A 23943-nucleotide genomic window follows, 5' to 3' on the forward strand; every position below is an offset into this window, starting at 1 on the left:
AGATCAATTAATCAAGTCGTCTACAATGGTAAAAATTGAAAGCGACCTAAACTAAAGAAATAGAATTAAAAAGAATCGACATCTGGAAATATTAGAGTTATAATGAATGAACTGTCAAAGAAAACTAACATCGAGAAAGAGGTGGTTGTTCCTAAGAGAAAAGATATAGAATACGAAAAATGTCACCCTGAAGATGATGGGACCATGTTCTTGAGCTCTAATATTGTCTATAAAGCTTAAAACTATTATACTATAAATAAATCTTCTGAAAGATATATTAGGTTTTGGTAATTCTGCTTGAATTTTTTATAGATCTGATGCTATCCGAACGAAATTTTGTAATTAGCTTGAAATGAATATTCTATATGTATAGGTAGATACACTAAGAATGTCTACCTGATCGAATTCATAATGAGTTATAATATCACAAGACCATACACAATATTCGATTATATACCGATTCACGAGACGTAGTTCGCGAAATTATAGCTATGAATTTGGAAAGAACTCGTTCAAAAAATATCTTCCAACTGCAATGCACAATTGAAAAAGAGCGCTGACATTTCGATTTTATTCATTGCATTAATTTTGAAATTAGCAGTAATTTTGATGAGACAATTCAACAATTTTTAAATGTTGTTGAAGCACAACCTTGTGATCACAAATGACATAAGAAATGTCGAAAAAATATATGTAGTGTTGCCATTATAACCATTTTTCATTGGATCATTTCTGATGGAAAACCTTCAATATAAGGATTTTGAAGTTTCAAGTGAATTGAAAAATTTTGTTGTAATAATCAAATTGCTCTAAATAGCTTTATCAATTTTATACGAGTTACCCACCTCGATCATCTCATTATCTGAATCTTTCTGGAATTCCTTTAATCTTACGAAATATTTCATTCACGGTGTTCAATTTGTCTAATCATTGAAAATATTGCTACCCACAGTTCAAGCTGTCACTGAAATTGCGGAGTTCATACTGCCGAACGAAGCTCATCAGGTTGAGTTGAATATGTTATCCATCTTCTCGAGCTTCCGCTGTATTAAGTAATCCGGAATCCCTGGATATGACGAGAAATCCGAGGCAAAACGAATGCATCAGAGAAGATTTCGGTGCACTCCGGGGATACAGGAAACAATCAATAATAACTTTGTAGGGTAGAAATTCAGAAGTTTAGTTACCTAATTCTGAATTCTCCTGAATATTCTTGATAAACAAAAACTTTATTCAAACTTACACGAGTATACACTCACTCAACTGAGCAACAAAGGAATTCACTTAATGTTTTTTGTTGGATGCTAACGGAATTCTTGAAGAATAAATATAACTTTCTGTCTTCACTCTATTCCCATATTTTGCGAGATTGAAGTACCAAAAGATTACGTTTGCTTGAATCTAGAATAAGGTGAGGAATTCTCCGAGATCTTAAATAATTCTCTCTATATGTAATTTCCTACATTTGAAATATTATGCATTGAATTAAACTGTTTTTACCATTCTCATTTGATAGTTGATCATGATTAAAACAAGTTTTTTACCTACGTATGTTTTTACTACCTATAAAATTGAATATCAACAACTTGAGGATTATTTTGAGTTCATCTTCAGACACTCAAGTGTTTGGCAATTATTCTATAATTCTTTTTCAGCATTCTTTTTGAATTTTGATTGGTTCTGAAGATGTGATCAGCACGCGGCTTGAAATTGTTAGTTTATATCTACTTCAGTTATGTGGTAACGGCAACATCGGGTAGTTTTTTGTCTTCTTGAATTTAAGCTGGTTCTAGGGCTGCGATGTATGGGGTGTCCCAAATTCGTTATTTAGTGAGGGGATCTCAGAATGCCTTTGGGCTAAAACAAATTTGATGGCATATTTTCTGACTTAATTTTTGGGAGAATTAATTTGGTGAACATCGCAATTTCCTCAAGATAAGAGATAATTGAATAATGGCGTGAAATGGAAATGTCTTATAACTTCTTCATGACTGGTGCTATAAACATTAAACAAGAAAATTCTACAGGCATTTTTCTCAATGGAATCCATTGGTGTAATCATTTGTTTTTTTAATTGAATTAGTTCTGAAGTTATAATAAAAACTTTGTTTTTTTTTAATGTAAACCATAAAAATTTCTTAAACGAATAGAATCGTTTTTTTTACCATTCAAAAGAATATATTATAATATGATATATGCATTTATTATCAAAGTATAAAAATCATCAACAGTTTCAGTAATTGTCAGACGGCAAATTCAGAGAATTAAAATATACTGTGGTCGTCAAGGCCTCCAGATTCAACACCGTTAGATTCTTCCATTTAGTTCGTCACATTTGAAGATCAACTTTTTTCAATTAGAAAATAAAAAAAAAACCTAACGGATTCAAATCCAGATTTCTCGGCAGCCACCGAATATTCTAATCATTTGAAGATCACAGATTATCATAAATAAGCATTTGGTCGATTTTTCTGTTAAACTGAGATGTTTGAGGATTTTTTTCAGTTGAAAAGAAATTAAATATCATGTTATACATTTTCCCAGAGGGAAGAAAAAGCGTTTTTTTTTATTTGCTATAGAAATTTTTATGGTTTACGAAGTCCGTTTTTTGCTCATCAGATTTCTCTTTCAACGTGAACTCAGTCCTCATCGGTCTTCTGCCAGGATTACTTTAGATACCCAAGTGCTAAATCTGCCAGCTAAGTTCACGTTGTCAGTCAAACCTTATAAACCAGAGGTGAAAATAATGAGTGTAAGGATATCAATCCGGTCCTCCTCTCGATGTGGAGCTTTACGTGTTTATGATTATGTTAAAATTATTTTAATTGAGTATCTGTTAACTAGTGAACACTTAAAACCCAAAACCTAAGACAGCTGTATATTACCAGTGGCAACTTATGGTCTAAAAACTATGGCGATAACGAAAAAACTGAGAACAACTGAGAGTAACTCAAAGGGTCATGGAAAGGATTATGCTGGGTACAAGCTTAAGTGGCCAAAATTCCGAACACCGAAATACGACCAGGGTAACTGACATCATGAGTAGAATAGCTAGTAGAACTTAAGTGGCAGTGGGTGGCACATGTAACAAGGCAGAGTGTGGAGAGATGGTCACACAAAGTGACTCTTTGGACACATCGAGAGACAAAAAGAAGCATAGGAAGACCGAGAAAAAGATGGATAGACGACATAGCCGATGGACGAGAACAGCAAAAAACAGAAGAGCATGGAAAAAACTGGGAGACACTTGATGAAAGAGGGCTGGAGAAGAAGAAGATCTGTTAACTACGCATTATCCAATGTAATAAGCCTTCCAATATTCATATATTTTCTTCTTCAACAATCTTTTGGTTTGATCAATATAAAACATAGAGAAGTAATCGTCTAGATAAGTCAAATTAGATGATCCTTTCACTAGTGATTTAAATCCGTTCAACTAGAACAGAAAACATTGAGATATTCTATTATAATGAGGGCGAAACAAAAAACTTTGTTCAAAACAACCTTAGATAACCTGTTCTTTTTTCTTTCTTTCAATTATCCACCGGTTGAAAGTATGAATTTAATTGCCTCCATTCTTTCGAGGCCGTATTTACTGTTGTTGTTTCCAAAACACATTTAATCTGTTGGGTAGTTGATGTTGCGCAGTGAGATCTGATCTCGAATTCCCGCAAGATTGGGTGCATTAAACGAATTTACTTTTCTCTCTCCCATATTACTTTTTTGTCCCTGACTCGGCTGCCAGAAGGAAAACACGGGCGTACGTATAATTACTTTCAATCTTTCTGCTAGGTCCTATATTTTCTTGTTCGAGCAACTACCACGGGACATTGCTCCTACCGAAAGCAGCTCGAAGGAATACAAAGAGCCCTATTAACTCAGCATATACTTATCCAACCCGTTACTTGAATGTTATATGAACATCTTGGCTTTTTCGTTCCAGACGTATAATGCAGACGCAGGAGTTTTCATTGCATGCTTTTTATAATCATAAATCAAATTTTGCCTCGGAGTAAGCTTCATTCCTTGTATATGAATGGAGGATAAGACGTTATTATCTTACTCCTTAGGATTTCAATGTTTGAGATGGTCTCTGTAAATTATGGAGTTGAAGCCATATTACAAGGGCGAATGACTCTACTTTGAAATGGCTATGATCTTCAAGCCGCAAATTTAAAAGACATATTTCATTTGGAGTTTGGGTAATCCTCGTAGGTTCTTGGGAAAAATGATAGAATTCTGAAGGAAGAAAGAAGGATTTTCATGCATATAATCTTTTCGGTGATTCAAATTGTCATAGTGAATTTCGAACGACAGAATGGAAAAGAATCTTTGTTTGGAATATTATAATTTCATTCAAAACCTTGAACTTTTTCAATTCATAGCTAATAGGATGAAATACCTATATTTCAGCTCTCTTTCTCCGAGCAGGGGACTTCCATTATTGGTGAGAAATTTAAATTAGCGCAATACAACATGCAAATGGACAGGTTGGTTTTCGAGAGATAAAATTTTGACATTTCTATTGAAGATTGTTCAGGAAATTGATATTTATTATGTAGTGAATTGAAGCATAAACGTATTTATCGTTAATTCAAAATGAGCCATCAAAAGGATTTTCGGAAATATTTCCTCGAAAGGAATTCAGAATGAAATTGCCAAACTGGTAATTCCTTATATCACGAAAATAAAAAACGTCTTTGTGGAATCTGTTTTCGGAATTCCTGCTTATATTGAGAAACAACTCAGAAATATAGATATGATGAAAAACGGAGGTCTTTGGTGTGAACCTTGAGGCACCCCTAAATTTTTCAGAGAATATTATAGAATGATCGATCCGTTCTAAGACCTTCTCTACCTTTCAAAATTATTGAAATCGATGACTCTCCTATCAATAGAGTGCCATTTGAAGAGCGTACTATTACAACGACCATGACCGGTCCTAAGTCGATTTAAAATACACCAAATTTTCCTAGAAAGATTAAAACCTAGAACTTTTTCTGAAGGATCAACGATAGGACTTATGTTGAAAACATTACAAGAACTCTATTCCGAACGCCAAATTTTCTTGTCGCTTTCATTAGATTGAAGGAAGGTATTAATCCATAAAGGTCTGCGTGACTTTAATCTAGCAGTTCTAGAATCTGGGAGGTAGGACACAATTGGAAATAAGTTCGGGTAGAAATGAAATTTATCCCAAGGTTTCTTGACTGCAACCGGTGTACGAATATGAGGTGGATCTAAATGTGATAGCACCGGTAACCAATGTGAAGTTGTAGATTTAATAGTTCCACTAATAATTCTCATGGAAACGTTAAGCTGTGCATCAATTTTATGAACATGAGCACTATTGAACCAAACAGAACAACAGTATTCAGCAGCAGAAAAAACCAAGGCCAAGGCTGCCGTGCGAAGAGTGCTGGCATCAGCACCCCATGATGATCCTGCTGATTTTTGGAGGATATTATTTCTCGACTTCAATTTCAAACGCAAAATTTTCAAGTGAACCTTAAATGATGAAAGATATAAAACGAAGTAGGAAATTTGCTCTTATTTAATTCAATATGAAATATCACTATGTAAAGGACAACCTACACCACCCAATATTTATTCTTGAGATAGCTAATTATTTCCTAGCCTTTTATAATATAGTTATTCATTCTCAGAAACTGAAGCTTGTATTTAATTTCTGTAAATATTCCAACGAAGAAATAATGAACGTATTGTCAGCATTCTGTTAATCTCAACTCTTCTTTTTTCCGGGATAATGACAATGAGTGTCCATTTCCAGTGCAAACTTTCATTTGCTTTTATTGCGATATAAATTTCCATTGTTATGAAACCATTTTCGCGATTCAGAAAGCTTGTTACTGTGTGAAAGTTTCAAAGGGGTGTTTAGTCTATTAAAAATTCATTCGCTGAAAACTTCTTCAAACACACAATAAAACTCATATTTCATTTTTGCTCAGAGCTCGTTTAACTGCTATATTTCTGTTCCAAATGCAACACTAGCGTCTACGCTCTGTGTTGGTTGAATTCCACACCTTGATGCAAATTCTGTAGAGAAATATTTATGTTTGTATTAATTGGAATTCATTGGAAAATCCAACAAGATATCGGAAAAAAAGTAATTATCGAATATATCCGTGATCACAGATCCCACGGAGTTGAGATTTTGGATATCGATATGAAAATGAAATACATATGAATTTCAAGCTTCCTGTAAAATTTCAAATTGGTTACACCATTAAAACCATGGAAAATTCAGAAAGAATATTTGAAATGAAATGCTAAATTCTAAACATTTCCGTTATGACAGATTCGATCGAAGAGAGATTTTAAAGGTATATTGAGAACGAATATCTTAAGCTTTGTGCAAAATTTAGCAAAAATCTGAAAAAATTTACCAATATTTCCGTGACGATAAAACCGATGAAGTTTAGATTTTTGTCGTTTATATGAAATAATAATTTCAAACTACTTGCGAACTTTCCAGCTAATCACATTATTAGAACTGAAGAAAATATTCGAAAAGAAATACCATTTAACTATGATTCAACACATCCCTTTTGGTTGATATTTTCCTTGTATACAGGCTGTTCCTAAATTGGAGGTACAAAGGAAAATGAGAACTCCCTTGGATAGTTTTAATTGAAGAAAATCCTATAAATATGGAACCACAAATGCTTTGTTTTCCAAATGTGGTTCTTGTAGTCCTACTTTTTGTGAGGATCATACAAGTTTTTCGAATATTTATTAAACATCTCTACAGATAGGGTAAAGAACTACCAAAAATTATTTATTTATTCATTACATCTTATTAACTGGGTTTTTAAAATAATTTGCATTTCCTGAGAATAACCAGAGAATTTTCATCTCGAAATTGGTAGCTGATACAATAAAACTAAGTACAAGAAACCAAAAATTGTATTACTGGACCAAAGTTTTTTTTTACATTTTTCGTCCCCAAAATAAGTTCAGGGAAAACAAAGCTGGCACTGATCCTGAAAAAATATCACTATGTGAATTTGCATTCAAAATTACAATATCACAAGATGGATACTTCAAATTGGAATATTTATGCCACATTTAAGTTGAATATCTTGCCAAGGGAAGGTGCTTTGAGATAAATCAAACTTTAACAGCTGATAAACAAAGCGTTTGCGAGCTCATGTTTTGAGTGTTTATAGGGATTTTTTCCTTGAAGTATCCTAGGAATATGTCATTTTCGTTTGTATCTCCAATTGAGGAATACCCTTAAGTGAAATAACCATCTCAAGTTCCGTTCAACATTTCGTGTTGAAAGCCTAAATTCAAAAAGAATATAGAAAGAACTACTCAATATTTTCATGTCAAAAAACCGATAGAGTCCATATTAAAAAAATTCAAGAAGATTATTGCAAAAGAAATAATTCTTCTTTTTACAATCACCTGATCAGGTTGAGATTTTGCGTGAGTACATATGGACTGACCTTTCAAAACTTTGTGTTGATAGCGTTATCGGAACTATGGAAAACTCCACAGAATAGTGAAAAAATGGGGTCGGAACAGCTTCTATATTTTACAAGTGAATTTCAAATAACAATTTGAAGCTTTATTTGAAAATTCATCTTAACCACCTCAACAAAAGCACTTATGTGAAGTCAGATTTTTAGCGCTCAAGTATTTCTCCTTAGTTCCTTGATTGCAGCCATTTGCTTGAAATTCTGTAAGATTGTTCAGGTAAACATGGGCTTAAACAGAAATATTACAATCAATTAATAGGCTTTCTTTACTGAGTTGACAAATTGAAAGCCTCAAAACGCGAGTGATGTCCACGCTATGAAAGATGAAGTATCACGCTTGAATTATAGAAGTACATTTATTTTTCACAACGCCTAGCATATATAAAACATGATTAATGTAGTTTTCCGGGTGACACGGGTTCTAGAGAAGGGTATACGGAGGAAATTTGAGATTGTTCGATATGGACTATGGATCAACGGCACACCAGAGAGAAAAAATGGGGCACTATTCCCATATCTTCGGACACGCCCTGGCACTGGGCTCGAAAATGGGCAGGAATGGCGTAAGTGATATAAAAACATGAACGATAAAGTGCGTTGTCAACACCGGGAATGGAGCGAAAAGCTGCGTTTAATCGTGAAAAATGACGCTGTCACAACTGAGGATATTTCATACATATAAACTTACACACAGAAACGTTTTCAGTGCTTGGTCATTTTCAGCGATGTTTCGTCATGCATGAAGCGGAAATCCAAATTACACTGGTCAACTGTCTCAATGGACCCTGATGTTCGGTAATTTAGTTGGCTCTGATTTTTATTCAGCGAGATCACATTTATCAGAGACAATGCTCAGCTGAAATTATTCAGAGTTCAATAACAAAATGATGGGAACAAATTTTGGTGAATGTTTTTCATTTACGACTAATGATTGACGTATACTAACTGACAAAGAAACTGCAACACCTAGAAGCAGCTGTTTAAATTTGAAATTTTTTTTGGTCAAACATTATATAGCAAGAAGTGAATGATTGAATTCGGAGAAAAAAATCGTGAAGATTTTTTCATGTAATCAATTTTTGTTACTTGAATATTGTAGTCGTTTTTTGCAAGTTTTTTAACTTTTACAACAAACTAGTTGTTCGAGGAGATCCAAAGTCGATGTTAAGTTAAAATTCTTAGAGCACGTGTACGCGGAATTTATCGCCAGCTAAGTGATTTTGAAAGAGGCCGAATTATTGGCCTATGGGAGGCGGGGTTGTCATTTAGAGAAATTGCTAACAGTACGAACAGAAACCCAATTACTGTTGGATGGACTTTTGGGATGTTGTCAAGCGTGGTTTGATAATGCCCAAAATCGAAGAAAAGTAGGCACCGGACGTCAAAGGGGCTCAAATGAAATTCAAGATCGACGTCTAATTATGGCCATTAGAGACCGATTTGCGACAACTCGATATTTGGCTGATGAGTGGTTAGGAGAACAAGGCCATCCTGTAACTGTCCGAACGGTTTACCGCCGCATAAGGTTCTTTGGACTGCAGCATTATCGTCCCAATCTTGTGTTACCTCTGACGGTTGAGCATCGACGGCAACGATTACAGTGGTACAGAGAACGTCAACATTGGAATGTGAAATGGCATTAGGTCGTCTTTTCTGATGAATTCGGTGCACATGCTGGCCGAAGTAGGGTTAGACGACGTCGGGGAGAAAGACGTGAACCTCAGTTTGATGTTGAGCGTCATCTACACCGGGCAGTAGACGTTATGGTATGGGGTACTATTGCACAGGCAAGAAGGTCATCTTTAGTCTTTATTAGAGGTGAAATGACAACGCTGCGTTACCTTCAAGAAATAGTGGAGCCATATGTTCTCCCGAGTATTCTCCCCTACCTTAACCTGCTCGAGAATCCAATACTTCAGCAAATTCAATATTGTGTATAATTTCATAATCGTGTGACCAGAATCATGAAAAATTAAAAAACACTATCGAAAAAAATTAACCAATATTTTCGCGACCACAACTCAGACGAAGTGCGGATTTTGGTATATGTTGGGGTAGCGTCACAACGTTACCTTGAGTTTCAAAGTAAAGGATTTGTTAAGGACTCAAGGGTTATGACTGAAAGGCAGATCGTGTGTAAAATGCACTTTATTTCTAAAACTAACAACTATTTATAATATAATTCTAGTGACGTCAAGACCAAGCGTAAATATGATGACAATATATTTATTGATACAATACGAATTCCACAGTTCACCGGAAATATGAAAGTAACTAGGTATTTCTCTGGTTAACGAACTTCGAACGGAAATGAAAATGCTGATTTTATAGACAAATTGAAGACAAACATCCTTCAATCTACGCTTGATTGAGAAATATGAAATACCTTCAGAAATTAATTTGTATGAATATTATTGGAAAATTATGATATGAATAGGATTTTCTGTACGTTTCGTACATATTCCCGGCGGCCTTAGTATTGTGGTTGGAGTCATGACGTCCTGAATGGTATATGAAAATTTAAAATCTGAAAGAAAGAACATATCTATCTATCTATCTATCTATTCTAAGCCAGGTGAGGGTTGATCGGTCTGTCGTGGGTGGCTATACATTGGCTGCAAATCTTCTTCTTCAGGATGAACTGGTACATTGCTCGTGTGGGCTGTGTCTCGTGGTCACTTTCTTAACCTTAAATAATAGAATACTGAATATTAAATGAAATTTATAATGATGATGTATGGAGATTGTTGTGCTTCCGACTACTAGTTTGTAGTCGTTTTCGGATAGTTCTGATCTTGTTCATCCTCTGTTACTACTGGAAGTTTCAACCATTCGGGTCCATTCCACCAAAGATCATTCATTGGCATTGTTCTGGGTCTCAATCCACGTGAAATCAGCTCTGCAGGATTGTCGGTCGATTTAACGTAGTACCAGTGAACTTGACCTAGTAGCTCGTGGATGCATTGAACTGTGTTGGCGACGAATGTTCTCCATTTTCCTACGTCAGCTTTTATCCATGATATGAGAAATTCCCAGTCGGACCAGGCGAATTCTTTTGAATTGTTGTGTTCCAGGGCCGTAACACAGCGCTTGATTAGTTTTTCCAAAGGGAGGGATTCACAGAAATCTAGCTGAGGGAATTTCTTCGTGCTTCTTAATGGCGCAACTCTTGATTTTGACGAGAACAATCGCTTTGGTATATTTCCACTGGGGTCCATCGTTTTGGTGTGCACTGCTGTGTCATTTGCCTTTAGTGATGCATATGAGAATCCATGTAATTCTAAATGGTGATAGCCGGTCAGATGAATCCGATGGTTCACTTGAATTTCTCCTAGCTCGATCTTGAAGTTTCTGCAAATGTGTCTCAATTGCTCTGACATTGATTTGTACCATGAGGTCTTGTTTTTCTGTAGTTTTTGCATTAGCATTTTCGCCTGAATTTGAAAGGCTGTCGGTCCTGTGCAGTAGGTTGTTGTGGTTAACTCATGAGTTTGTATAGGCTTGTCCTTGTTTTTTCTCCAAAGGATTGAGTGTAGTGGTTGATTTTCGCTATCTAATTTCACCTGCCTGGGCATTTTTTCGATGTCTGTAGTCAATGCAATTTTGTGTTTTCGCCATCTGATCGGAACATCTACAAGATCTTGCTGCAATTTCGGTCCGGTGTGGAGGATGTCATTGAGGCTGAGTCCAGTACTGGTTTTTGAACTTGTATCCAATACAACACTTACTTTTGCCTTATCGCGTTCGTCTTTGATTACAGGCTGATGTGGAATATGATATCTTGGCATTGAATCGTTTGTACTTGCAATCTTCATGTGGCCTAGGTCAATGCATTTCTGCATAGATTCCTTGTTTATAATGCTGAGCTTTTCATTCTTTTCCAACTTATTTTCTAATTGAAGTAGTCGTTTCTTTGACCTGGTTTGAGATTCATCATGCTGAGTTGAATATTTCTTGTCTTCATTTGGGATTTTCACACTGTAATCGTGTTCGTTTCTCTGAATGGTGTTAGTATGAGATTCTTCGACTGGGGTATCGTCGTGAGTTGTTTCATTCGAATTTTCTGTTTTTTCGGTATTCCAGAAATTCGTGAGTTTTGCATTCTTGTGAGTTTTCTGTGCCACTAAACTATAATTCGTTTTGGGCCATGATGAGTCATATTGTACAGTAAGTATTGGAGTGGAAACTGCTGACAAATTTGTTCTCGAATATTTTCTTGTTTCTCCCATTTGAATTGCTTTTAGAATTTTAACTTGGATTTCTTCGTATTTGTCATTTGCTTCATCGAACAGTCCGCGTTTCATATATGATTCGGAATAATTTTTATCCATTGCGTTTATTTGGATTTCATGTGAGATGATACCATTCCACATGTTTTCAATAGATTGTTGTTTGATCTTCATAAGTGCTATGTTATCTGATTCTTCCAGCAAGTCTTCAATTTTCGCTAGCTGTCTCATAAACATTTCAATGCTTGAGATTTGTTGTTTGATGATTGGGCAATCGCTGTTCGTCGTTTCTTTTTCTTCTGTAATTCCTTGATCGTCTCGAAGTTTTTCCTGTATTTTTATAATGTGGGACAGTGCTTGATTGTATATCTTCTCTGCTTGCCCGTATATGTCTTTCGTGAAATATTCATCAGTTTCTGGTATGGTTTCTATTAAATATTTGTGCGCTTCATTGAATGCATTCCATTCTTCCTTCAGTTGGCACATTTTGTTCTGGCAGTATTCTGCATTTTTCCTTGAGGGGGAGTCCTTTTTCATGTTGGTATGCATTCTTTTGATGGCTTCTGCCGTTTTGATCTGATCTGCGACGAGGTTATCCATTTTGAATTAGGTGAGTAGTCTAAGTCTAGTCAAGTCTAGTTATACCAGTCATTGGATTTAATTTGTATGAATATTATTGGAAAATTATAATATGAATAGGATTTTCTGTACGTTTCGTACAGTATAAGAAGAGATCTAACCTACAAGCAAAATTTCAGAAACAAGAAAAATTCAAATAAAATATGAAAAAAGTTATATTTCATTGAAAATAGACTTTAGATTTTGCAATTGAATATAAAATAACAAATTCGTTTTTATTAAGAATTTCGTGTTGATTGCGTTATCAAAATGAAATACACTAGAGCAGAATATGAAAAATAAATCGATCGAAAAGTCATGAGTCAAATACCATGGTTTCAGGTAGACATTTCTCAATTCACCGGTGTTGCTGTAGTGTTTGCAGAGTCTGAAGTAGCGGAAGGTGACGTTAATGAAGTCCACACAGAACACAAACACAAGCTGAGGCGAATCAAAACATATATCAAACATTAAACAGATAAACATAAACATATTAGGTGACGCTTAATTATTGATAGGCATAATGTTGAATTTCTCTCATGCATCCCAATGCAATACAGTGTTCAACCAGTGAATAGGGAAGATGAACAAATTTCAGTCGTTTATATGGACTAAGTAGAACTTTCTGAAACAGTTTTTGAGAACTATTTATTCAGTTAATTATTTTCAAAATGCATATTTCATATCGATTCAGCTCATAATAATATGAAAAATTCCTATACATATGTAGGTATTTGCTTATGACTGATTGACAAAGGAAATCTGAATGATATTTGACGTGCAGAATGGATAATGATTTCCAATAGCGGATTAATAGCTCTTTCAACATGCATTATATTTGGGTGAATACTCCATTCTGCACGAAACTGATCATAAAATCTGACTTACTTCATACCGGAAACTAGGAAACTAGCGAACGATATTCATGGCGCATGCTGTTCATATGAAGGAAATTGATGACCATATAATACCACTGCATGAATTTATAAAATATGAGAAACGTCGATAGTTTTTGAGGGTATTCCGAAGTTATTACAATTCTTCTATAAATATAAAATAGCATTGTACATGGTCGGAATATCAAACAATGAAATTTTGAATGCAAAATATAAATGGAGTTCATCATTTTTCCATGCAACAAAAAAATACTGAAATATGAATAGGCTACTTCTGTAACAACGCTTTTCATGCCTAAATATCGGTTGAATATGAATAACATAGAATTTGAGTATTGAATAAAATGAGTGGTTCTTTTAGTTATGGCGGATGAAACTTTGAAATATGAAAAAATGTTTCTGAATGCTTCTGTTTTTGTTATGAATGATTTTTAGAGAAATGTTTCATTAGAGCCCAACTGCATTTATTAATAGGGAAAGACGAAATAATAGACAAAATTTCAGGTGTACAAATTTTTATATGACCTGTTTCAAATATATAGTTGACAATCACACATTTATCCCCATGTATGACTCTCATCTTGTTTGTATCTTGTGAGAATATTATGAGGCGTCTGCCAAATCTACACTTTACAGCGATCTGAATAGTTGATTTCAATTCATCAGAATTTTTTTTTCAAAATATTCACTAGAGTATGAATGCAAGTTCGAAATGAGAAAATTCTTAAACCATTACTTTTCATCATTTGATAATAATTGAAACATCAGTTTTACTTAGGATTAGGTGTTCATTCAATATCTTCTATAGTGATTAAAGTGAAGTTTCAAACTTCAATTCAATATTCAGAGACTAGAGAAAACTTAAAACAAATTTAAACAATAAGCTTTATAATATTAGATGTTACAAATATACATATATACCGTGCTGGTAAGTCGATATTTTAGGATGCCGAATATGGGTGGTGCAAAAATTTCAAACAAAATTATTTCTTAGTTCTGTTCTCATCATGATAATTTAAATTGTAATACAAACTCATTCGAATTAGATAAATTTGAAAAACATTTGCAATTAGACAGCTTCCCGTTGAATATATAGTCCTTAAAATTGGGGCATGCAAATGAGCAAGATTCCTGAACTGTAGATCATACAGCGCCCAACTAGATCCTAAGTGCATTTCAGTGTTTTAGCTTTCTTCGGGTAACAATGTGGGATTACAGAGGGAAAGATCTTTTCAATTTGTTTACCGATACGACATTCCATTTTAGGAGCTGTTCCATTTCTCTATATATTGGGGTAAATTTCTCATACTTTAAAAACTCTTCAAATTTATACCAACATTTTATGGAAAGGATACAACAGCAGAATGAATATTTTCCTGTTTGTTTTGAAAAGAATATAACCTTTTATCTCCTGAATTAGTTGAAGGATACGCTATGTGGATTTTGTTTCAGTTTATGTTGTGATGCGAGTGTTTGTTTACTATCATGGCATATACATGATATTTACATTTTTCTCTTATTAACTCTCAACTATATATATATATATATATATATTCCTTCTTTGAAAATAATTTCCAAGGATCAATAAAATATTTTATTATATCAAAGAAAATATTTAAGGTTATTTGCTTGGATGTCGAAGAAACAAGAAAAACTTGGAATTCAATCGTCCGCAATGTCGAAAATAATTTTTATGTGTTGCAGGACAACATATGCCTTAACTGATGAGCGAATTGAAACCATAAAACAAAAACTAACATATGCAATTTTGAATTGTCAATTTTTCATTCTGCATATTCAACATAGATTAATTTAATTATATTTCTCATATTGTTCATCTATACATTTTTTCCGTGGGAACGCCACTGGAATGAGATTCAGTTTCAACAAAATATATCCCAGTACCCAAGTTTGAAACTGAAAATTAACCTATAATATGAGGAAAATTGTTTTCAAATATTGATCGTCAAATATTTATAGAAGACGGAAAAACGCGAGAAATTGAATCCTTGAATATCCCGCGTTCTTTATAATTGGATGCTATCTCACAAGATAATCTCTGATTGATATTAGGAAAAAACTTTCTGTTATTATAGCTATATTTTTCACATTAATACCTTATTCGTTGGATGGTAGAAAAAATATATCCTATGCATTCTATTGGAGCGTTTTGTTGTTCTGGAAGAGCAGATAAATCATAAATTTAAATTCATGTGAAATAATGATACTTTAGTTTTATCAGAGTAGTCTCACTATCAAATATTTAGGAATAATGGAAATAATGTTATTGAAGTCTTTTTTCTGAATTGATTATTGATTTATTGATGATTGTTAGTCGGTCGTTGAAAGTTTTGCGTTGCTCCTCCGAAATTTTTTTGGCAAAACGAAATATTCACTGGTCGCTGAAAAAATCTAATCACTGTTTGTAAAAATTTCTAATGAATATGAATTTTCAGAATGTAGCTACATGGACATTTTGAAAATTTCGTCACCTGAAGTAAAGAATTTTTCGGACCTCTGCCCAAAAAAGCATCAATAACAACATGATGGTTTTTCTCGATTAATAAGAAAGAAGTGAATCAAAGAAGGAAATGTTAAAAAAAAAGGCCAGAATGTAAGTAGTTTTTACTGGTGCGTTTATTTCTTGGAGGGGGTATTTTATGGAAGGTGACCTTAATAGTATTCACCTTTACGTTAATACTAGTAGATAGTTATAAATTTTGTAGATAACTTACATACATACATACATACAAAGATAACATTAAAAAAAAACATACCTTGTAACGCCCCAAATTATTCACAGTACAGGATAATATGGCCTCTCTTCCAATAGGAATAGTCATATTCTCTATAGGTGTCAAAAATTCCGGTTCCTCATTTATCCTCGTCGTGGACCAATCTTCTGAAATAAAAATTACCTTTATAGATGCTTCACAAAAGTACAAGATAAATGATAATTATTTCATCTATTAGTTTTCGACGTATAGTAAATAATTGAATTTATTTGATGAAACTGACGAAATTTCAAGAGACTAGCATTTTTGGATTTCAAGAATATTCACGATACTTCACATGCTTTCGGCTTTGTTTCCTATATCACTCAAATTGAATTTCGCTGTTGTTAGAACTACAGCCATTTTATCGAATGAAGCCAACCATGCAAGAAAAAAGAAGTACGGAAAATACCGTGGTCGAATTATCTTGAACCATATCTGATCAGTTGGCACAATAATATTTCAGACATCTTAAAATATTTTATGACCATAATAAAAATGATGATAGCTTACCTCCGCAATGGAGGCGATATACATGCAGAAAATAAAGAAAATTGAATCAAAATTGTGTTGCTGTGGAAAAAACAATATACTTCACACTTCCAATAAATATTGACGTGTTTTCCTCATTACATCGATTCTTATAAAATTTTCAATAGGGATATGGAAATGAACATGACACCTGTCAGCAGGAACCCTCCACAAAAGTGAATCTTCCGCCAATTCCACAAACCTCTTTCCTATTCGTTCTATTGAAATTCGAATGGGGGAATACTTGGAAACTTCACACAGTTTCTAGTAAATATTATCGAAAAAATTTTCTCGGAGAAGTTCAGGCGAGTGTCGTGAACTTTTATATTAATTTTTTGGAAGTTTTCATCCTGAGTTCGAGTGTGAGTTCACATTCAGGAAAGTTATTCAATATCCAAGGTTTCCAGTTCAATGGAAAATAGTTTTTCTTGGTGGGGGAGTGGGAAAATATAAAATTCGATTCATCAGCGTCTGGAGTAGAATTCTTCATCAATTTCAGAGATTGGAATGCGAAGTTGGGTTCGGAATCTTTATTCGTTATGAAATTCAATTATAATTTGGGGTGGGGGTTGTGGAATATTTGAGAAAGTTGATGACAAACATTTCGAATTTTAACCACGGCTGAATGGTTTCTATTATTTGGGAGTCGGGGTAATTCAATTCAATTCTTTTAGTCAGCTGGTACCATTAAAGGACTTTGGACTGGACAGATACTGTGAGCTGGTGTAGGAAATACTCTTTTTTATTGACATCATGAATGTATCGAACTATAGTATTTTTACTACGATTCTCTCTATTCTTATTTTATCGAGGTTAGGTAAGTGAAATTCGGTTTATTTTCTTTTTATTTCGGTTAGGTTAGATTAAGATGTACACGATAATAGTGCTTATGAATCCACATGGCTTTAAATTTTGAATGTGTATATAAGAACTAATATCTTTTTTTGTTAAACATACATAGTATAGCAAAGAAGTAAATGATTGAATTTGGAGGAAAAATCGTGAAGGTTTTTTCATGTAAATGAACAATTTTTGTGACTTAAATATTGAAGTCGTTTTATGTGAATTTTTTGAAATTTAACAACAAACCAGCTGTTTGAGGAGATCCAAAAATGATGTTTAGTTGTTGTTAAAATGCCTAGAACAGGTTTATGCGGAATTTATCGCCATCTAAGTGAATTTGAAGGAATTCGAATTATTGGTCTATGGGAGGCGGGATTGTCATTTCAAGAAGTAACTAACCTAACCGTACGAACAGAACTCCAACGTCTGTTATGAGATGTTGCCAAGCGTGGTTTAATAATGCCTAAAATCGAAGAAGAGTAGGCACCTGACGTTGATGGGGCACTAATAAAGTTCAAGATCGACGTCTAAGACTTATGGCCATTAGAGACCGATATGCGACAACTCGATCTTTGGCTGATGAGTGGTTAGGAGAATAAAGCCATCCTGTAACTGTCCGAACGGTTCACCATCGGATAAGGTCTTTTGGACTGCAGCATTATCGACCCCATCTTGTGTTACCTCTGACGGTTGAGCATCGCCGGCAACGATCACAGGGTGCAGAGAACGTCAACATTGAAATGTGGAATGGCATTAGGTCGTTTTTTCTGATGAATCTCGCTTCTCTTTGGGTGCACACGATGGCAGAAGAAGGGTTAAGCGATGTCGAGAAGAAAGACGTAAACCTCAGTTTGATGTTGAGCGTTATGTACACCAGACAGTAGGCGTTCTGGTATGGGGTGCTATTGCACTTGCAAGAAGGTCACCATTAGTCTTTATGTAAGGTAACATGACAGCATTCAAAAATATAGTGGATCCATATTCTGTTCTTAACCGGCTTAGTTAATATATATTTCCTTTTTCTACCGAATTTATAGCAGTATTTCGTCTTCTTATCTTGTTTGTATTGTTAGTTTACAATTTCTGTTATCGAAAAGATGAAAAGTATAAAACTTGATCAATTACCAATTGTAATGTCTGGGACAATTCAATGAATGAATCATTCACTCTAAAACTTTCAGAGATAGGCGTGAGGAAGTTGATAAGGAAGTAATAAAGAATCTAATCGAAAAAGGCAAGAATATATAGGGTTTTGCGTCAAAAATATCGATGCTGTGAGTATCTATTGATGAAAGTAGCAACTGGCAACATCATAGTGCTGAAAATGATAAATTTTTTTTTGGATTGATAGAGCAAGAAGAATTTCCAATTAAATTTTAGTTTCAGTTCTCCTTATTAGTACCATCGATAGTGACATACCTTGTATAGAATGATAATGTCAACCTCCGTGCAAAATTCGAACAGAATTTCGAAAAAAGAGGAATGTACCACGTGAAATCTGGAGCTTTTGAGCGCTCGTCATTTATTACCCAATTGCCCCGTATAGGACGTGCAGTTCTGTGATCTCTAAGGGTACAATCTTCAAATGAACGAAAGAGCGCTCAAAATCTCCTGACAATACGTCAGTGTCTCTCATTATTCATTAAGAAATGAAAAAATAGCCGGCAAATGTCTAATGAGCTTCTTGGTAGAGAATCGATCGAATAAACTCGACTCATTATCTTTCGGACTTTCTGGAGTTATCCTGATCGAATACAAAAAATCGATTCCAGCTCATATATTTCACAACAAAACGATACAATTCTTGGAGAATTGTCAACACAAACGATATGAATATTAATGATAATTATTCAGTCTCTCGTAAATTACCGATGCCGAAGACCTAAACTTTCATTCGTAAAGATCCAGAAAACGTGTCTGTGTACAACCTTCCTGATGGCGACAAAAAACGCTGAACCCAAGGCGAACCGAGCATGCTCACGGTAGGTCGATGTTGATTTCCTCCGTGAAATATCCGAATGCCGCCCTCATCAACTAAAAACAATAACAAAAAACCATCTGGATTACTTTTCGTGACGTGGAGCGTGCTGAATAACAATCAATCAAGCGTAAGAATTCGAAGGTAGCAAATGGTGGAGAAATGTATTTGTCAGATTGTATCTAAACGAGGAGATAATGGTTTGCGAAACGTGGAAGTGCGGTTAACCGCTATTCATTGAATCCGCTTTGAATTGCAAGTTTCCTTTTGTCGATCGTTCCACTCTTCAGGCTGGCGAACCCTTATAAGAGATCTGATTTCCAATATGAGCTGAAAAATTTGAATTCCGAGCATGTTGTGGCATAAATTATGGAATTATTTTCTTGTTACAAAAAAATATGTTTCTTTATTGAAAATACGCATGTCACAGGTCTTATTTTGTAAAAGGTCTGGAATTTTATTCCCTACGCCTCTACTATAATTTCTCCAATTTTCTACTGTTGTTAATTTGCGAGAGCTTTCTCCCTTCTCCTCTATTTGTTTCTTTTAAATAAGTATTTCCTATTGTCTATATTTCTTGTTGAGATCTTTATTATCTTCTTCAATTTTCTGTTCTCGTACGTTTTTAGGGTTTCTATTGTCTTCTTTATTTGTTTACTATTTCGTCAATAGTTTCGATTTTCAATTCCTCTCTGATTTGTTGGTTACTAAAATATCATGGGGCTCTAACAGCTGTTTTGATTACGGTATTTAGTGTACTTTGTGACTGATCTTTCTTATTGTTTTTTGTATAATAAGCAGAATACTCCAGCATACGCAATGAGTTGGCATTTTTTTGATCCTGGGGGAGGATTATCGAAAAAAATGTTTTCGACCACAACGTTCACTCATATCTGTTATGTGAGAAAATGGAGTTTGATATCGGAGTGTGAGCCGAATAACTGTAAAAACGTTTTTTTCACAAATAGAATTGTTCTCACCATTTACTGGGTGTTCCTAAATTGGAATTACGAAAAACGGAAAAAAGAGAGATTCTTTGTGTTGTGGCATATTTTGTCATAAATTATGGAATTATTTTCTTGTTGCGAAAAAAAATATGTTTCTTTATTGAAAATACGCATGTCACAGGTCGTTTTTTTGTATGAGGACTGGCATTTCATTCCCCACGCCTCCATTATAATTTTTAACTGTTGTTCATCTGGGAGAGTTTTCCCCATTCTGCATGATACTATTTTCCTCTATTTGATTTTATCTTTCTTAATTCTCTATTGTCGTGCACTTTAAGCGTCCCTATTGTCTTCTTCATTTGTTTGTTTACTCAATAGTTTTGATTTTCAATTCTTCTCTGATTTGTTGGTTACTAAAATATCATGGGGCTCCAACAGCTGTTTTGATTACTGTATTTAGTGTACTTTGTAACTGATCTTCCTTATTATCTTTTGTATTATACCAGGTTACTCCTTCATACGTAATGGTATATAATTAGTATGAGCACTATTTTTAGTATCTTCAGCCTTTCTTTTTTGGTTTGAGTAGCGGGTAGTCTCCCGTGCAATTGCTTTCCTTTTCTTCTGTTTTCTTTTATCTGTTTGCTAAAGTCATTCATCTAAATTACTCCCAGATATTTTGCTTCTTTTTTCGATTCTTTGGTCAGATTTTCTATTTTGAAGTTTCCTGCTTTCTCTTTCATTACTGTTGTTCCTCTGAAGTAGATTGCGACTGTTTTCATCGTATTCACTTTGAATCTCAATAATGCGACAAGAAATTTGCTTTGAATGAAGAACCTATGTATACCCTTTGTCTTACCGAATTGGTGCTACCAGCTGAAGGCAATATATGAGCATTCTATAGGTCTAAAATCGAACCAGAACAATTTTTTCCTGAGGAGTGAGAATGTATGAAGAACAAAATTGAAAGTAGGTATACATTGGTAATATTTATTACTGAGTACAATTGTTTCTTCATTACTGCCATCGTTTCAAAATTTCAAAACAACAACAAAAATATGTTAAGAAAATATTTCTCATGCTGTCTACAAAAGGAAAATGTTCAACACTTTCTAGATAAAATGTATTTTATGAAAATTCTGATAGGTACGTTTTCAGAAGTTGAATTATAACAAGAATTGCCATTTATGTCATCGAAATGTTTCCTTACTAGGTAGTTTTTCACCTTCCGTTTCCGTATATTCCCTGATTGAAATTCAATATCGGCGGTCTATTGATTCTCATAACATCTCATTTGGCAACAAACAAGAAAGGTGATCGTATTGAACGACTTAATGATACTCCAGCACGAACATGTTGGCAATTAATGGAATAAAATTAGGCTCAAGCTATATTGCTGCTGAAGTAGATATTTCAATACATTTGTGATTGGATAGTTTCTGTGGATTGCTAATTCAATTCTTTCGAATATTTCTCTTTGATGAAAAATTCATTGATGGAATTGAATGAGATATATTGTTATAAGAATACGTGGACCTTGAAATCCAATGACATAAAGGATACATTTAATGGTTTCCGTCGTCACTTCACGTAAATTATTCTGTAGACCACTAAGGATGAAGTGACTACACTCTTCTGAGTGACTACTACTTATTCATTGAAAATATCTATCCATGTATAGAGTATCAAGTTTGAGAGGCGAAAAATCTAGGAGTTATGTGAGTAACAATCCTTGTCACGCCGCTAATTATCTTGAAAATGAATATCATATTCGAAATCCTATTTCAATTTGTAGAAAAAATTTTTTTTCCAATTTTCTCAAAAATAGGCTCCATAACAAACCTGGCAATTGGGAAAAATTTATAGATTTAATTTTCTCTTGTCAAACTTGAAAGCCCTGTAATTTGTAATTGAAATATTTCTCGTTCATTAAACAAATTCATATTATTCTTGCATTTCCAGTATTCTAAACTGGACCACTTTGTCCACTTTTTTTTATTGAATTGGTTCGCAGAACACAATAACTATTTTAGGATAAAATAATATTTGTTTGAACATGGAATAATCCATGTTCAGACGTTTCAATACGAATAAATTCTGTGTTAACAATAAATGTATAAATAAATAAAACATTGTTTGCGATTTTTAAGAGTTATCATGAGATTCATTTTCCTCAAATAACTAGGTGATTCAAAGTGAATGTCTAAACTCGAAAAGATAGTGTATGCTTGAAACCCGACACTCCAGTAGATATTCCTTCAGAAACGAAAAATAGGTTTCCTTCTAACCCCATCTTCTTGGAACATTAGTATCAGTAACCGAATTCCTCCTATTACATAAATTACAAAAGCACAGGCAAAATCGAATAGCGAAACTTCCATTGGATTGAAACAATTTGTCGTTCGTTCAATGATTCAATAAATTGCGCTTAAGACGGAAAATTCGTTTCAGCAACATTGAGTTTCATTCGTTTAAACATCGAAATTTCGGATCATTTGGTTCCTACGTGTTTCTGTTCCCATTATAGTCCGGCGAAATGGAATAATTGAATGCACCACTTTTTCGCGAATATGCCCATTCATGTGGATTTCTCTTCAAGCATTTGGCATCGTTCGGAATGTGTGCAATTAAAAAAAGAACAGAACTTCCCTCTGAAATGATAAAGGATATAAGGTGTACAACTTTGTTTCTGCCGTGTTGCAATAGTGGCAGTTGAAATAAATAGATCGTAGATATCATACAACAAGCTTAGGTATTTGTAAACATAACGACATCAAAATATCAATCAATTTGTGTCTGCCTTGTAAAGTTATTCTCGATTGAACATGTCAGGTTACGAACCAAACTCTCGTCATTAGCGGGAGATTTTAATTTTCCACGAAATCTGCGGCTGAGCCTCATCGAATGCTCTCAAATACCTATGGTGATGCCACTATTAGTGAAAGAACTTGCCGAGAGTAAATTCAACGCTTCAAGAACGATGATTTCGACGACCAGAAAGGAATAAGGTTTTCGAAGATGCAGAATTGAAGGCATTACTTGCTCAAGATTTGTGTCAAACGCAACAAGAATTCGCAGGATCGTTGGGAGTGACTCAACAAGCCATTTCAAAACGCCTGAAAGTCATGGGAATGATTCAGAAACAAGGAAATTGGGTGCCGTACAAGTTGAAGCCGAGAGATGCTGAACGACGTTTTTTTGCTTGTGAAGAGCTGCTTGCAAGGCAAAAACGAAAAGGTTTTCTGAATCGCATTATGACTGGAGACGACAAATAGGTTCATTACGATAATCCCAAGCGCAGAAAATTATTGTAATATCTCGGCCATGCTTTCACGTCGACGGCCAATTATTAATTCCTCTTATATTGTAGAATGGAATTAAAATCGTCAAATGAATAGGTATATGTGAAAAAAAACTAATATTGAATACCGGGCAGAAATTTCTTCAAATAATTATCGCTTTTCTATGTTCACAGACTGAAAAAATATTTCGAATACTTTTCTGAAGTTTGTCTAAAAGAAAAATTTCGTTGAAAATTTTTCAAATAATTGTTTTTACGAAACAATCTACTCAAAGAATAACTACTGACTCGTCAGTTGGAAGTGAAACAATATCTTCGCAA

The 23943-nt window shown here is 34.3% G+C and overlaps 1 protein-coding gene across 1 annotated transcript in view; it reads right to left on the reverse strand.

Moving 5' to 3' along the window:
- Positions 1 to 23943, reverse strand: part of LOC123674627 (lachesin) — a 250357-nt gene that overhangs the window by 121974 nt on the left and 104440 nt on the right. The window contains exon 2 of the mRNA XM_045609564.1: positions 16026 to 16150. Coding sequence (XP_045465520.1) covers positions 16026 to 16150 — 125 coding nt within the window. The remainder of the gene's footprint in view (positions 1 to 16025; positions 16151 to 23943) is intronic.

Source organism: Harmonia axyridis, chromosome 3 (genome assembly GCF_914767665.1).
Source record: "Harmonia axyridis chromosome 3, icHarAxyr1.1, whole genome shotgun sequence".
NCBI classification, from domain to species: domain Eukaryota; kingdom Metazoa; phylum Arthropoda; class Insecta; order Coleoptera; family Coccinellidae; genus Harmonia; species Harmonia axyridis.